The sequence below is a fragment of the Thamnophis elegans genome, chromosome 1 (assembly GCF_009769535.1).
Source record: "Thamnophis elegans isolate rThaEle1 chromosome 1, rThaEle1.pri, whole genome shotgun sequence".
Taxonomy (NCBI): Eukaryota; Metazoa; Chordata; class Lepidosauria; order Squamata; family Colubridae; genus Thamnophis; species Thamnophis elegans.
In genome coordinates this window covers 67,179,164-67,193,565 of record NC_045541.1, presented here as the reverse complement: position 1 = coordinate 67,193,565, position 14,402 = coordinate 67,179,164, and the positions used below count along the sequence as shown (strand labels likewise).

The following is a 14,402-nucleotide window of genomic DNA, read 5'->3' as shown; positions in this document are numbered from 1 at the left end:
GTACCTTTTTTGGGAGGTCGCATGACATCACAATTGCATCAACAAAATTTGCAATAGTGATGAAAGCTTCATATGCAAAACAAGCTCAGCTATTGAGGTTTCAAGCTTTTTTTCTTCAAAGTTTGATCAGAACGGAGGTCGACAAATAGCAGAGGTCTTCTTGATACTCTATATTGATTCTATGATTTATCTGCCTTTAAAATGGGGATTGGCAACAGGATTTTTACAGACATCCACCAAGGTATCTGCCCCCTCCCCCCAAATTTCACTAAATACTGAAAGCAAACATGTCATCAAGGCTTGGTGCAAGGTGGGCAATGACATCTCAGCTCTAGAAGTGTGACCTGTGACCCACTGGACCATAATTCCAGAAGTGTGTCCTTACCCAGATCCGCTGGTCCTCCACAAGTTAGCACCTCAGCACCTTAGCACTTCACCTCCTCAGCACTTCAGCTCCTCAGCACTTCCGTACCTCAGAACCCCAGCACTTCAGCACTTCCACACTTCAGAACATCAGCACCTCAGAAGTCAGCACTTCAGCACCTCCGCACTTCAGCACCTCCGCACTTCAGATCTGTAGCACTTCAGCACCTCAGCACTTCCGAACCTCCGCACCTCAGCTCCTCAGCACTTCAGTGCCTGAGCACCTCAGCACCTCAGCACCTCAGAACCTCAGCACTTCAGAACTTCAGCACCTCAGAACCTCCGCACTTCAGAACCTCCGCACTTCAGCACCTCAGCACTTCAGTACCTCAGCACTTCAGTACCTCAGCACTTCAATACCTCCGCACCTCAGCTCCTCAGCACTTCAGTGCCTGAGCACTTCAGCACCTCAGAACCTCAGCACTTCAGCACTTCAGCACCTCAGAACCTCCGCACTTCAGAACCGCCGCACTTCAGCACCTTAACTCCTCAACACCTCCGCACTTCAGCACCTCTGCACTTCAGCACCTCAGCACTTCAGCTCCTCAGCACTTCAGCACCTCAGCACTTCAGTACCTCCGCACCTCAGCTCCTCAGCACTTCAGTGCCTGAGCACTTCAGCACCTCAGAACCTCAGCACTTCAGCACTTCAGCACTTCCGCACGTTAGCACTTCAGCACCTCAGAACTTCTGCACTTCAGAACCTCTGCATTTCTGCACCTTAGCTTCTCAACACTTCCGCAATTCAGCACCTCAGCTCCTCCGCTACTCAGCACCTCAACTACTCAATGCCTCAGCACAAGGATTGGGATCCTGGATATATATATGTGTAGCAGTCAAAGTCATCACAATCAGTGTTTCATGACATGGCCTTAATATTTTATCTAGCTGTGGATAGGTGCTAGGGGTGAGCCTTATATGGCACACAAGAAATGGGCATCTTTAAATATGAAAGGGGACAAAGGGTGCCCTCATGCCACCAAAATAAGGATATCATAGTTCTAATACCAAAGGCAAATGGCAAACCTTTACTCTAAAATCCCCATGGTTCCTCATATATGTTGTGGTCTCATCTGCTTTTTTTGCATTTTTATAAACTTGAAACAGCAGATACAAGAAAAAAATCCTACATGAAGGTTTTCCTGGGAAAATTGTATCCACCGTGGTATCCCCTTTAGCCGAAGAATTCAATTTAATTCAATATTTTATCATCCTAGTTGTTGAAAAAAATGAAAGAAGATCACCAACTTGCCACATAGGAAACACTGTAGAAAATAAATTTTCCCCCATGTTTAAATTTGCAAGATGAGATCTAATGGAAGAGAATCTTTGTAGCTCAGGGTTGAAATGTAGAGTCCTTGGTGATCTCTTAGTTTATTGCTTGCAGACATTTCATTACCCAACATCATCATCACAGGGACGTGCAGTCAGGGGAGGTGGGGCCTCACCAGCATCATGAGGAAAAGAAAAGAATAATTAAAAGGAAAAAGGCTGAGGTAGTTGCTGCCAGAGTCACAGTGGATGACTCTGCTTAGTGCTTAACTGCAGTGGGAGGCGAGAGAACTATGGGCCTCCTTTACTCTAGCTTTATGCTCACTTGAGCAGAGTTAAGCAAGGGTTAAAAGACGAAAAATTTCTTATGCAAAGGAGGCACGTGGTGCCCCTGATAGCCCTGGATGACACAGAGGGAGAAGGGGAGATGTCCATCCTGAACCTCCTAGACCCCCTGACAGGAGATGGAGCTGGGAAAGAAACAGGGCTAGAGGCCCTGGAAGGGGACCTGGATTCATGCTTTTGTTGATCCGTATCAGGTGTTCAGCCCAGGCCACACGTTTTTCCAGGGCTCACTGTCTGTGCTGCTTGTCGCGTAGTGTGTCCCTGGAAGGTTGTTGCACTGCTGAGGCCTTTGTGGCCTTAGCCCTGGTTTTAGGACTGGAGGAAGCTTTCTTTGTCCCCTGGGGTTCAGTGGGAGCGTCGGATCTGGCCGCCAACTTCTATTTTGCCCCTGTTTGCTGAACTCTAATGTGTACCCACGCAGAGCTAAGCCACTCAATGGGGCTCTCCTTCCCACTTCACTAAGACAACTAGCAGCAGAAATGTTCAATATATGCCTCCTAATAGTCCAGTTGGCAGGCAAGAAACAAGCCTCTAAATTGCTGAGCCTTGTGTCTTAAACAAAATGGCCACTGTTCATTATTGTATCCAAAATGAACACCTGGCCAGCTTTGTTGGCAATGGCAGGAGACCGCGTGCTCATTTGATGGGCAACAACGACTAAGACATCACACAAGGCTAACACCTGCAGGGAGACTTGCTTGCAAGGCAAAAGGGTGGCATGAGTTCTGGTGACCGCCGAGCTGCAACAAGGTGGAGCGGTGACTGCAAGTGAAGGAGAAAACACTCGTAAGATAAATTAATTTTAAAAAGCAGCTTTTCCTGATATACAGGGCTACAGCCGCACGAGCCAGCTGCCCTCTTACCTCAGTATTCTCCACATGGAGCTTTCAGCTGCCAGATCAAGCCGATTCTGGCAAGTTCTGGCACCTACGCGAGGCGGCTGCGATGCCCGATGCCCCCTTCGCTTGCAGCTACAGTCAATTTGCAATTTGTAAGACAAATTTAGAGAAAACAGCCAAATTAACCGAATTATTTTGGTCAATTAATTGATTATACACAATTTCTACACTAGCTAACTATAGCCTAATTGGACCGCAGACTGAGAGGAACTGGGCAAAAGGAGTAGAGGCGTGGCTGCAACACTTTCTCTCAGTCTATGGACTAATCAGAATTGATAACAGCCCAATGGTAGCCCTCCCACTCGCCATCATGGAAAACAGGTGGCTCACCAGCTTCTTCTTAAAAACTTTCAGAGATAGGAAACTCACAACTTCCATTGTTCTTACTATCAGGAGATTTTTTCCTTATATTTAAACAAAGTCCATACTTAAATATTCTACTAAACCAGCTTTGAACAACACTTTAGGAGCTGTGCAGATTTGAACATAACTTCTGATTTTACTGATCATTATGAAGCTACCTAATAGCAAACTCCTGGGAAATAATGTGCAGGTACCAATCTTCCTACATTGAGCCAAAAGGTCTGAAAGAGGCTTCTACTCAGGTTTTCCTAGATTTTGAAAGACAACTTCATAATCCCAACAGTATGTTGTAGATACTGCTTACTTTTAGGTTTACTCATATGCTTTAAATCAGTGCTTCACAAACCTGTTAGATTACCCAAAGGTTGGTATAAAAAAAAAAAAAGCTTTTTCTGTGTTTCTATCATACTAGCTGTAATAGTAGTTAGTATGTTAACTTATTTTTTTCATTGTTATTCACTTTGTGCATCCCTTCCTTTGAAAAAGAAGAAATAAATCCTTTTGCTCACTCATTGCATCCCCTTGGAGGAAAAATGAGGCACACAACAAATAAAAACAAACAGAAATAATAGATTACAAGGTTTCCCCCCCACCCCCACCCATGTTCTTTTTGTCTAGACTTATAAAAAATGGCTTAAACAAAGATGTTTGAATCTGGGTTTTCAGCCATAAATCTTGAAAAATATAGTGTAATTCATTTGTTAGCTCTTTACTAGAATGTTTTAGAAAGTAATGCTAACTCTAAGTTAGATTAAAGAAAATTATTTCTATACTTACCATTTGCTATTTTTAGGCATTTTGAGCATTCAGCTGGGCTCCCTAACCCAATGCAAAAGTAACTTAGAACCCTTTATTGTTCTAACTTGACAGATGATCTCATTTCCAACCCTAACTCAAAATTACAAGATTTACCTCTTGTAAAAATGCATTATCTTAATGGACTTTCAATGCTTTCCAACTACTGCAGCAATAAATGGTGGTTTAGCATTAAGCTTAAGTCATTGGATCCTGAAGTTATAAAAGCAGCTTTGCTCAAAAAGGGAAGAAGTGTGCAGTGAAATGTGTGTTTTTTCCCTCTTAAGTAGAAAATCATTCCTCTATGGATTGTACGAACACCAAGCTTTTTCTTCACTATGCCCACATGAATATATGTTCATTCTTCCTTGAACACTAACATTTTATATTAAACTTGTGATAATTTAATGAAGTCTACAATAAATGTGACATGGAATATTAAGTTAAATATTTTCCCTCTTTATTGACCACAGGTAATAGTAAATGAGGTTGTAACAACAATATTTATTTTTAACTAAATATTAAATCTCAAAATATAACAATCATGGTTTTCAGTGCTTATCAAGAGAAGAAATTAAATCTTCTTTCCCTTAGCCGTGAATCTTAAGGGAAAATATCCTTTATATTTTACATTAAAACCTAAATCATACAAATTAGACGTTTCACTTATTATTTCAAGAAGAAAAGATGCATTTTATTGAAACCTTGCTAAAGATAGAAAAGTCTCTTTTCCAATAGGCCCAGTTCTGATACTAATACACTTTTCTGCACTTTTGATATGATATTTGATTAAACCAAGGTTATATTTTTAAATCCACTTTTAATTTCCTAGACAAAATTGCATTTTTGCTCCATAATTTTCTCATGGCATTCTTTACCTCCTCATTTCTCAAAGTGTAAATTAATGGATTGAGCATGGGAGTTATAATAGTATAGAAAACAGCCACACTTTTGTCCTCTGAGAATGTGGTTGAAGGCCTCATGTAAAGGAAGATGCAGGGCCCCAAAAACAGAATCACAACTGTGAAGTGAGAACCACAGGTGGAAAGAGCCTTGAGACGGCCTTCAGAAGAACGAGTTCTGATTGTGAATAGGATAACAATGTAAGAAACAGTCAGCACAAGAAAACAAGTGAGTGAAATCATGCCAGTGTTGGCAATGACAATAAGTCCAATAATGTAGGTATCAGTGCAGGCTAATTTCAATAAAGGGTGAACATCACAAAAATAGTGGTCAATTTCATTAGGCCCACAAAAGGGAAGCTGTATAATAAGGAGTGTCTGTGCCATTGAATGTACAAAGCCACCCAGCCATGACATACTCACCATCCAACTGCACCCTCTTATTCATAATAGTGCTATAATGGAGAGGCTTGGTGATTGCAATACATCGATCATATGCCATCAGTGTGAGGAGAAAAATTTCAGTACAACCCAAAAAGTGACCTCCAAAAAGCTGTGCTATGCAACCAACAAAAGAGATGGTTTTCTTCTTCACAAGGAAGTCCGCTATCAGTTTGGGAGCTGTGACAGAGGAGTAACAGATATCTATGAAGGAAAGGTAACTGAGAAAGAAATACATTGGAGAAATCAGTTGATGACTGCTCTTGATTGTGACTATGATCAGTAGATTACCCAGAAGAATTGCCATGTAGAAGATCAAAAATAGACCAAAGCAAACTTTCTGCAACTCTTGATTCTGAGTAAGCCCCAGCAAGATGAATTCAGATACATTATTTTTGTTCTCCATATTCTCAAAGCTAGATAACGCATTACAGCATATCATATAAAATTAGGAATATTGGGGATTAAAGCTTTACAGGTGGGGATTTTTTTTAAGCAAAATATGTATACACACCAACAGAGACTGAAAAAATTCTTGAACTGGATGTTGTCAGGGTCCTGATTCTTTCACATGCAAGGAACGTTTACCCTAAAATGTAATGAAGATAAACAGTTGTCAGAAATGTCATGTGTGTTCAGCAAATCAGGGAAATCATTTTAGGAAATACTGAAGCACAGCAATATTACAGGGCATTAAAGAAACTTTTCATGAAAAAAAGTTTGTAACCTATGCAACCTTGCAAGGTCAAATCAGAAATTTGTAAAGCCAAATGTTAAAACATTAAATGCATTTTTTCAATGTTTATTCAAACATTATGTTAACCAATCTTGCCCTCATTCAGTCATACAAACAACCCTGTCAAAATCTTCACATTTCATAAATGTTCCAAAATCAGCTACTGGTTTTATAGAAAAGCATCCCTGAATGCCATTGGTGTTGTTTTGTTCTGCTGGAATCAAATGTAAATCACAGCCAATGTCTTGATTCAGTCATCTAACAGTAAGAAAGACCCATTACAAGAATAAATTTTTCAAATCCTGTTCCCCCTTTTTTATAAACAGGGTTTTCAGAATCTCTTGCACAGAATTGAGTTGTAATACACAGCTAGATAGGAGGGTACTCAAATATTGGAATACCATCTTTTGCTGCCCTTTATGTTCTTTTCAGCTGGATGAAGTCCGAATAATTAAGGCTGCAATTTGGTGCCCACTGGCTTAAATGAAGCAATATATCACACTGGGACTGGGATGTAAACATTTAGACAAGCACTAAATGGCATTAAAGCAATTGCTATGTAATGATCATCTGGATTTCTCCATTCTTTCTCTGTATTTCTAAGACAGTAGAAGTTTAAAGACTGTAGAGATAGATAGATAGATAGATAGATAGATAGATAGATAGATAGATAGATAGATGATAGATAGATAGATAGATAGATAGATAGATAGATAGATAGATAGATAGATAGAATAACTATCTATCTATATCTATATATCTATGTATCTATGTATCTATGTATCTATGTATCTATGTATCTATGTATCTATGTATCTATGTATCTATGTATCTATGTATCTATGTATCTATGTATCTATGTATCTATATAGCTATATAGCTATATATCTATATCTATATCTATATCTATATCTATATCTATATCTATATCTATATCTATATCTATATCTATATCTATATCTATATCTATATCTATATCTATCTACCTACCTACCTACATACATACATACATACATACATACATATGACTCCTACAGTGGCTAACCTGGATATGGCATGGTAAAAAAGGCACCAATAGAAGAGAATATATATGGCTCAGAGTTGAACTGTGAAATCCTTGGTGTTGTCTGATCCTGGTTATTTGCTTGCAGACATTTTGTCACCACCCATCTTCAATAGCACTGGACAATGAATGTCTACAAGCAAACAACCAAGCTCAGGAATCACTAAAGAAACATACAGAGAAAATGTTGCCTAAGAGTAATTCATATTTTTGCAGGCCAGTATGGCAGCTATATTCACTCTTTCCCTTCCAGGTGGTTAGCTTCCCCTGCAACCCCTCCCTAATGTTTTCATTCTGCTAGAAAATTTAAGCCACATTTATTTGGTAATCAATAGAATAGTTCCTAGTGCTTTGGAGAGGAAAAACCAAATTGTACATGATTTAAATTATGACTATTTTTAATTTAGATTACAGAAACATATCGGAACTAATTGCAAAACAAGAGTATTTCTCAATAGCATATATATGCCACAGAGTAAGTCTTAAACAAAACTTTGAAACCAGGTAGAACTGTTATAGAGCAGTTATAGCTGATCTCCAATTATTACCTGATTGCTTGAGGCCTCTCTAGTCTACAGGATCTTCCAGCTCTAACAAAGATGCCCTCAAATGAAACCAATGGATCTTTCTTTTTCCATCAAAAGAACTTGTTTTTACAGGTTATTTCGCTTGCCTTATTAAGAATTATGAAATGCAATGTTTGAATAGATTCTACCATTACATCACTGATTCAGTTAACAATCTCCCAGAAGTATTTCAAACTTTCCCAAAAGGAAATAAATGCTAAACTATGAGCTCTTTTTAACCATACAACTCAATCCAATTTGTTTTGTAGTAGTTAATTAGCACCTTTTTAAAGTGAAGTCTTATAGCAGTTTTCTTCAACCTCCAGATATGTCCCATCATTATCTGAAGAGCACCAAAATTGGGAAAGGCTTCATATTTGTTCAGAAAGTATGCCTTTTAAATATTAAAGCATGCTCCTAACCTAAGAGTTAGAAGCCAGGCACTATATGGATGAGATAATTATCCAATTTTTCAGAAGCAAAATTGTGGCTAAACTGTGGAAGGCGACATCTGTGGCAGTTAGTTTTATCCTCATGACTATATGTCTTTAAACATCCTTTGGAATTGAACACATGGTAAACTGGCTCTAACACATCTGACCATAATGAAAAATACCCAGTCCTGACAGGTTTCCATGGAAATGTGCAAAAATATGTAGATGATAAGAAACAAAGAAAGTAATTAAAGGGGATGCAAGAAAAAGCAAGAAGAATGCTGGAATTTAGTGGGAATAATCCCAGGATCTAAAATTCCCACAATCTTTAATCCTACAGAGTCACAGGGCAATCCAATTTCAAGGATTCATTCATACCTGTTATCCAAATCCAAATTGTTGTAAAAGAAAACAAATCTGGGTGATTACAGGACCTTTGTCACTTTCATCCTGTCCTGAAAAATGCACCCAACTTTTCCCCAAGGAGTCTTGGAGTGGGGGGGGGGGGACTAAAGAAGGTCAGCAGGGCAGATACAATGAGGTAGAAATGATGGTTGCAAGTCACTGTGACAAACTGATTTTTATTGATTGATCCAACTCTTCTCCTTTCTCTTTCTCCCCATATTATTTCTTCCCAGTGTGTGTGTTGAAACTTGGAAGTGGAATTTGCATAGTATCAAATAGATTCTCAATCAAAATCCTGCAAATGGCTCTAAACAGATCTAAAAAATAATGATTTGGGGTATTCCTTTGAGGTTCATTTTGGAAATGAAGATTGTCTATCTCCCGCTCCTATTCTCATCCTTAAAGCCTTCTAGAAGAAAAAGAAGAAAACTTTGGTTCCTAAGAAGTTATATCACCTCTTCATTGGATCATATACTGAAGCCTTCAAGAAAGTTTAGGGGCTGAATGTACCCACTATCATTCAAAGGTTGCCTACTGTCAAGGACAAAGATAAACAGGTCATCATGACTGGGCACTCCTAGATGATAGAGCTACTAGTAAGATATGCCAGTAGATTTTTTTTCTACTTCTGGACTCTTAGTACTATATTTAGTAAAATGGTAGATACCATGAGTCTATCATTTCTGGGCTAAACTGGAAAAAAAATAGTTTTCGATTCCTGAGATTTTTTTCTTTTGAACCTGACCCAGACTCATTGGAAACGTGGAAGTTGGTTGGGTTTGTATTTTCCTTTAGTAGAGATTTATTTTACAGAAGGAAAGCTTAGAATGCAATCTGCTTTATCTTTTTTCTATTGTTTTTATTAAAGCTTCTGCCTTCTATTTATGCTCTGCCAAAGCCTTGACTTTTTCTTTGCCTTTTCTGCTTATTTGTTCCTGGCTGAGCTTCTTGTGTTCTCTTCTCTTCCCAATCTTTGCACCATCATAGGAAACGACTGGAAGAACTTTTCCCTTTCACTAGTCTGAGGAAAGGAAATTAATGACTCTCTCTCCCATTTTCCTCACCTGCTGCCTACGTTCTGATTGCCTCTTCTCTTCAGAACTGCTTTAGTTTGCTTCTTTATTTAGACTAGGTTTGGACCACGGTTGAAATGCTACTGGTTCATAATGGTTCAAGCGAACCGATAAGGACGTTTGTTGCTGGTTCTGCAAATTGTTGGTTAAAAAAAGCTTCCAGGTATCATGCGGCTCAGCTCCCCTCCACCCCCGCTTTTTAAAAGCATTTTGTCCTGCCTATTCACCTGAACCGGCAGGAAACAAAATGCTTTAAAATGTGAAAAAAAAGCTTCCCATGATGTGCGACGCACATCTGATCTGCATGATCATTGGAAGCTTCCCCACCCCGACCCCCACATTTTAAAGCATTTTTTTCTGCAAGTTCGGGCGAATAGGTAGTAAAAAATGCTTTAAAAATGTTTTAAAGTTGGCCACAGACATGACCCACCATCACCAAGCCACGCCCAGAGAACTGGTGGCAAAAAAAATTACATGTCACCACTGGCCTGGACTGTATATATTCAGCCTCTTCCTCATAAGTTCTATGGCAGCCATCTTGCCTCCTGCCTGCATCTTGATTGGCAGTTGCAAATTGATTGGCAGATGGATCATCCTGAACAAACATGGATGAAAAGGAAGCAGCACTGTGCCTATGAACTACTCAGGCACTCTGTCCTCCCCCATCATGGTTACAAGTTTGATTGGGCTCCCACCCCTCAGGGCAGCTTTCATTATTTTAAAAGAATATATCCAAGATCTCTTAGCCACCACAGATTAGCTATTCTTTAATATAATTGTTATTAACAGCAATTAAGTTATTAAGAAAAGTATTTGCATAGGAGCAATGGGAACATATCTCCAAAGCAAAGTAATTTGATAGCATGTCTGGTGTCAATGTATCTGAATCCTTTTATGTCTGGCTGGTCCAATGACCTAATCCCTACAGAGTACCCTCTGCCTCATCCCCATCTGCTTCAGTTTCATGCTTCCATTCTAGTGATACCAAGAATTAATTATTTCATAAACTAACTAAGCTTCCTAAAGCATCCATCTCATCAATGACTCTGGATGGCATACAAAGTTCCAAACAACAGTCCAATATAAAAGCCAATAAATAAAAGATGGGAAATAAATGTCAGGCATGTGCTAATCTAATTGTGGCACACACCCCACCTTATCTCAAGGTTCTTGTGAAGGAAAGCAGTGTTAGGCAGCTCCGGCACAGATGTTGCTGCACAACAGAGAGGCAGAAGAATAGCACAAAACCTCCAATTACTCTCAAAAGTCTAATATCAGTCCCAGGATCTCAGATCTAGTTATCTGCAGCATAGGTTAGGAAACAATGTAGACATGGCTCTTGTTCATCTGTTGCTTTAGATGCTCGGCAGATAGTGGAATCCCCTGGGATTTGGAGTCTTCTCTTTAAAAGAGAGCACGAGACTTGGAAGATTGATGTCAGCCTTATGAGGAACACCAGACAGAAAACACAATGAGATGACCTAATTCTACTTTGTTGAAAAGCTACATGAACAGCATCTTGTAAGTCCTAACAGCCCCTAAACTAGGGCACATCTCTTCTGACCCTCTAGTCCTCCCACATTCTTGCTGCAGGCTCAGCTGCCTTTTATTTGATCATTCGCTTGGCCATGTCCCTTTGCCTTGTGTTCCAAGGTCATTCTCACGTTCTATTACAGTAATGCTGTATATCTGATTTTGCATCTGCAAACTACAACATTTTCTCCAGTTTGGCTACATTATGAAAAAAAGCTCTTTTCAGCAACTAATGGGGCCTCAAGGATACAGGTAGCCTTGTTTAACTACCAGTTGCTAAACAACAATTCAAAATTATGAGAAAGCCTACAATGACCTTTCCTCAAAGTTATGACTGCTACTTCCTCCCAATGAACACGTGATCACATTTCAGGTACATGGCAACTAGTTCACATTTACAACCAGTATCAACAGTCAGTCCATACTCATGCTACTTTGGTTGTTGGTTTCTGACACTTTTCGCTCATTAAATGGAATGAGCGATTCAGTTAACAACCACCATTACTCAAGTCAGGTCACAGGGTGATCCACTTAACAATCAAAATGACTTACAACCCAAATTCCAAGCTAAATTGTAATTATTGTGAATTCTGTCCCAAACCCAACTGTATCTTTTGGAGTAGCGGGTGACATGTTTCCTGGATATATTTGAGGTGGTCCTCTCAGAATATGCTGTATTTTTCAGTAAATGGGAATATCTATGCGAGAGTTAGAGAAATTTCCTCCACAAGCAGCCTTTTTTTTTACACTAATGTAAGAGAATCCCTACATGGGTTTAGATTCATAGACCTGTTGTTATTATGGTATGAAAAAATACAATAATTTATTGCAGGGTGGAGATGATTCAAAACTGTGATCTCTTTAGTGTATTTATCAATATACCACAGGATATTTTTGCTGAACTAGTGGCCTAGTCTCTGCATTTTTATGTTGGAATGTGGTTATTAGCAGCATTCCTCTTGGTTGTCTTGCTATGTGTTTCTGTAACAGTGTGTGATGGTGCTGTTACTAGAACATTTTCTGACCTGGATTTGAGCTTCCAAAAGACGACCTCCAATTGTGGTCAAAATCAATTTGCAGTTTCACATACCTGCTAGAACCTGTGCATATATCTAAATAAAGTTAATGAAGAGAAACTGTATAAAATAATGAAATCCCAATGGGAAATCTTGAATGCTTTGTCAATCCAAATTTGATTTATTTGTTAACTTATGCCCTGCTACCAAGTTATGTTCAACCCAGTGTTATATTGCTCTATAATCAAATCATCAAATGATTTACAACAAAGTATCTCAAAATAAAATGTGAAGTGTCAGTGAAATAACTATATTAAAAGCAGCATAATATATTGACAGTAGTAAAATAAAAATTTCACAAAAAGATGGACATCCTGTTTTAACTATTTCTACACATGCTCTGTTTACATATTTGTTTTTTCAGTTGAAAACATTTTTCTGCTCCATAATTTTTTAATAGCATTCTTCATCTCTGAATTTCTGAATGTGTAGATTAATGGGTTCAACATCGGGGTGATAATCGTGTAAAACAAAGCTACTGTCTTATCTTCTGAGAAGTTACTGGAAGGGCGTATATAGGTAAAGGTACATGGCCCAAAAAATAAAATCACTACTGTAACATGGGAAGCACAAGTAGAAAGAGCCTTATGACGTCCTTCAGAAGAATGAGATCTCAAGGAGGACAAGATTACAATATATGACACCACTAAAATGAGGAAGCAGCTTAAAGCAATCATCCCACTGTTCGCAACCACTATGATGCCAACCATATAGGTATCTGTACAGGCCAGTTTCAGTAGAGGATGGACATCACAAAAATAATGGTCAATTTCATTGGGACCACAAAAAGGAAGCTGGGTGGTGACAAGAGTTTGCACCAAGGAGTGAAGAAACCCTCCTACCCAAGAAGCTGCTATCATCTGCCCACAGACTCGCCTAGTCATAATGGTAGTATAGTGTAGTGGTTTGCAAATTGCAATGTACCGGTCATAGGCCATCACTGTAAGAATGAAGATTTCTGTGCAGCCGAAGAAATGGACTCCAAAGAGCTGAGCTATGCAACCAATAAATGAGATGGTTTTTCTTTCCAGAAGAAAATCTGCAATCATTTTGGGAGCTGTGACTGAGGAATAGCAGATGTCCACAAAGGATAAGTAACTAAGGAAGTAATACATGGGAGATGTCAAGTGGGTGCTAAAGATTATAGTGATTACTATAAGAAGGTTGCCAAGCACAATGTTTAAATAGAGGAACATAAACAGGACAAAGCATATTTTCTGGATTTCTTCATTTTGTGTGAGGCCAAAGAGGATAAATTCAGTCACATTGTTTCTGTGGAATGTCATGGATGGGAAATCCATATCTAGATGATCTGCAAAACAGCATAAATATTGACTGACATATTTTATTAACATATATTTTGATTATTTGTGTCTTATCTTACATGCCTAAAAGAATTTTGATTGATATCTGAAGATACAGAGTACATATTAATCATTTCAGATGGCAGACTTGGTATCATATATTGAATTCTTGATTGAGAGTCTATGCATAAATTAATAAATATTCTCATAACATTTTTAAAAACAGCGATTCCATCAGGGGAAAGTACTTCATGCGGTTTTATTTTCCAGTTGCTATTACCTTTTTTTTCTTAAAAAACAAAGATGGGAATATTAAAATAGAAATTGATAAGCAGAATTTCCAGGGCTTCTTTTCATATCACTTCAGAATTCTATCTATCCACCCTATTTACCCCATCCATCCATCCACCACATCTATCCTCATCATGCAATTCCTATTCAGGGTAAATAGTTCTTGCAAAACCTTCTATGCTTCTATCACATCTATATTCACACATGATCTGTCTTGTTCTCTTCAACTCTTTCTGAGAATCAACTTCATCCAATTATAACTTTCTCATCTTTCCTTTCTCTTGACCTTGCTCTTTTTTAAGTTTGTGATGTGATTCAGTCTCTTAAGTTATTTCTATATGACTAAATCTCTTCAACATACTTCTTCCATACTAATTATTCATGTTTGTATTCCATCCATAGTAATTCAACACTCGTCTATTCTTGACCCTATCTTCTTCATTTATTACAAATACACTTACAATATTAAGGGCTCTGTTCC

General features: G+C 38.6%; 2 protein-coding genes across 2 annotated transcripts; both read right to left on the bottom strand.

The window, feature by feature from the left end:
- Nucleotides 1-4,897: 4,897 nt before the first annotated feature.
- On the bottom strand, nucleotides 4,898-5,846 carry LOC116513845 (olfactory receptor 4S2-like). Its single transcript, XM_032225106.1, is given in 2 exon segments — nucleotides 4,898-5,435; nucleotides 5,437-5,846. Coding segments are annotated over 2 exon segments (948 nt in total).
- Nucleotides 5,847-12,670: 6,824 nt separating this feature from the next.
- Nucleotides 12,671-13,627, bottom strand: LOC116514199 (olfactory receptor 4S2-like). Its single transcript, XM_032225677.1, has one exon. The coding sequence runs from the start codon at nucleotides 13,625-13,627 to the stop codon at nucleotides 12,671-12,673; it is 957 nt and encodes a 318-aa protein (XP_032081568.1).
- Between the last annotated feature and the right edge of the window lie 775 nt (nucleotides 13,628-14,402).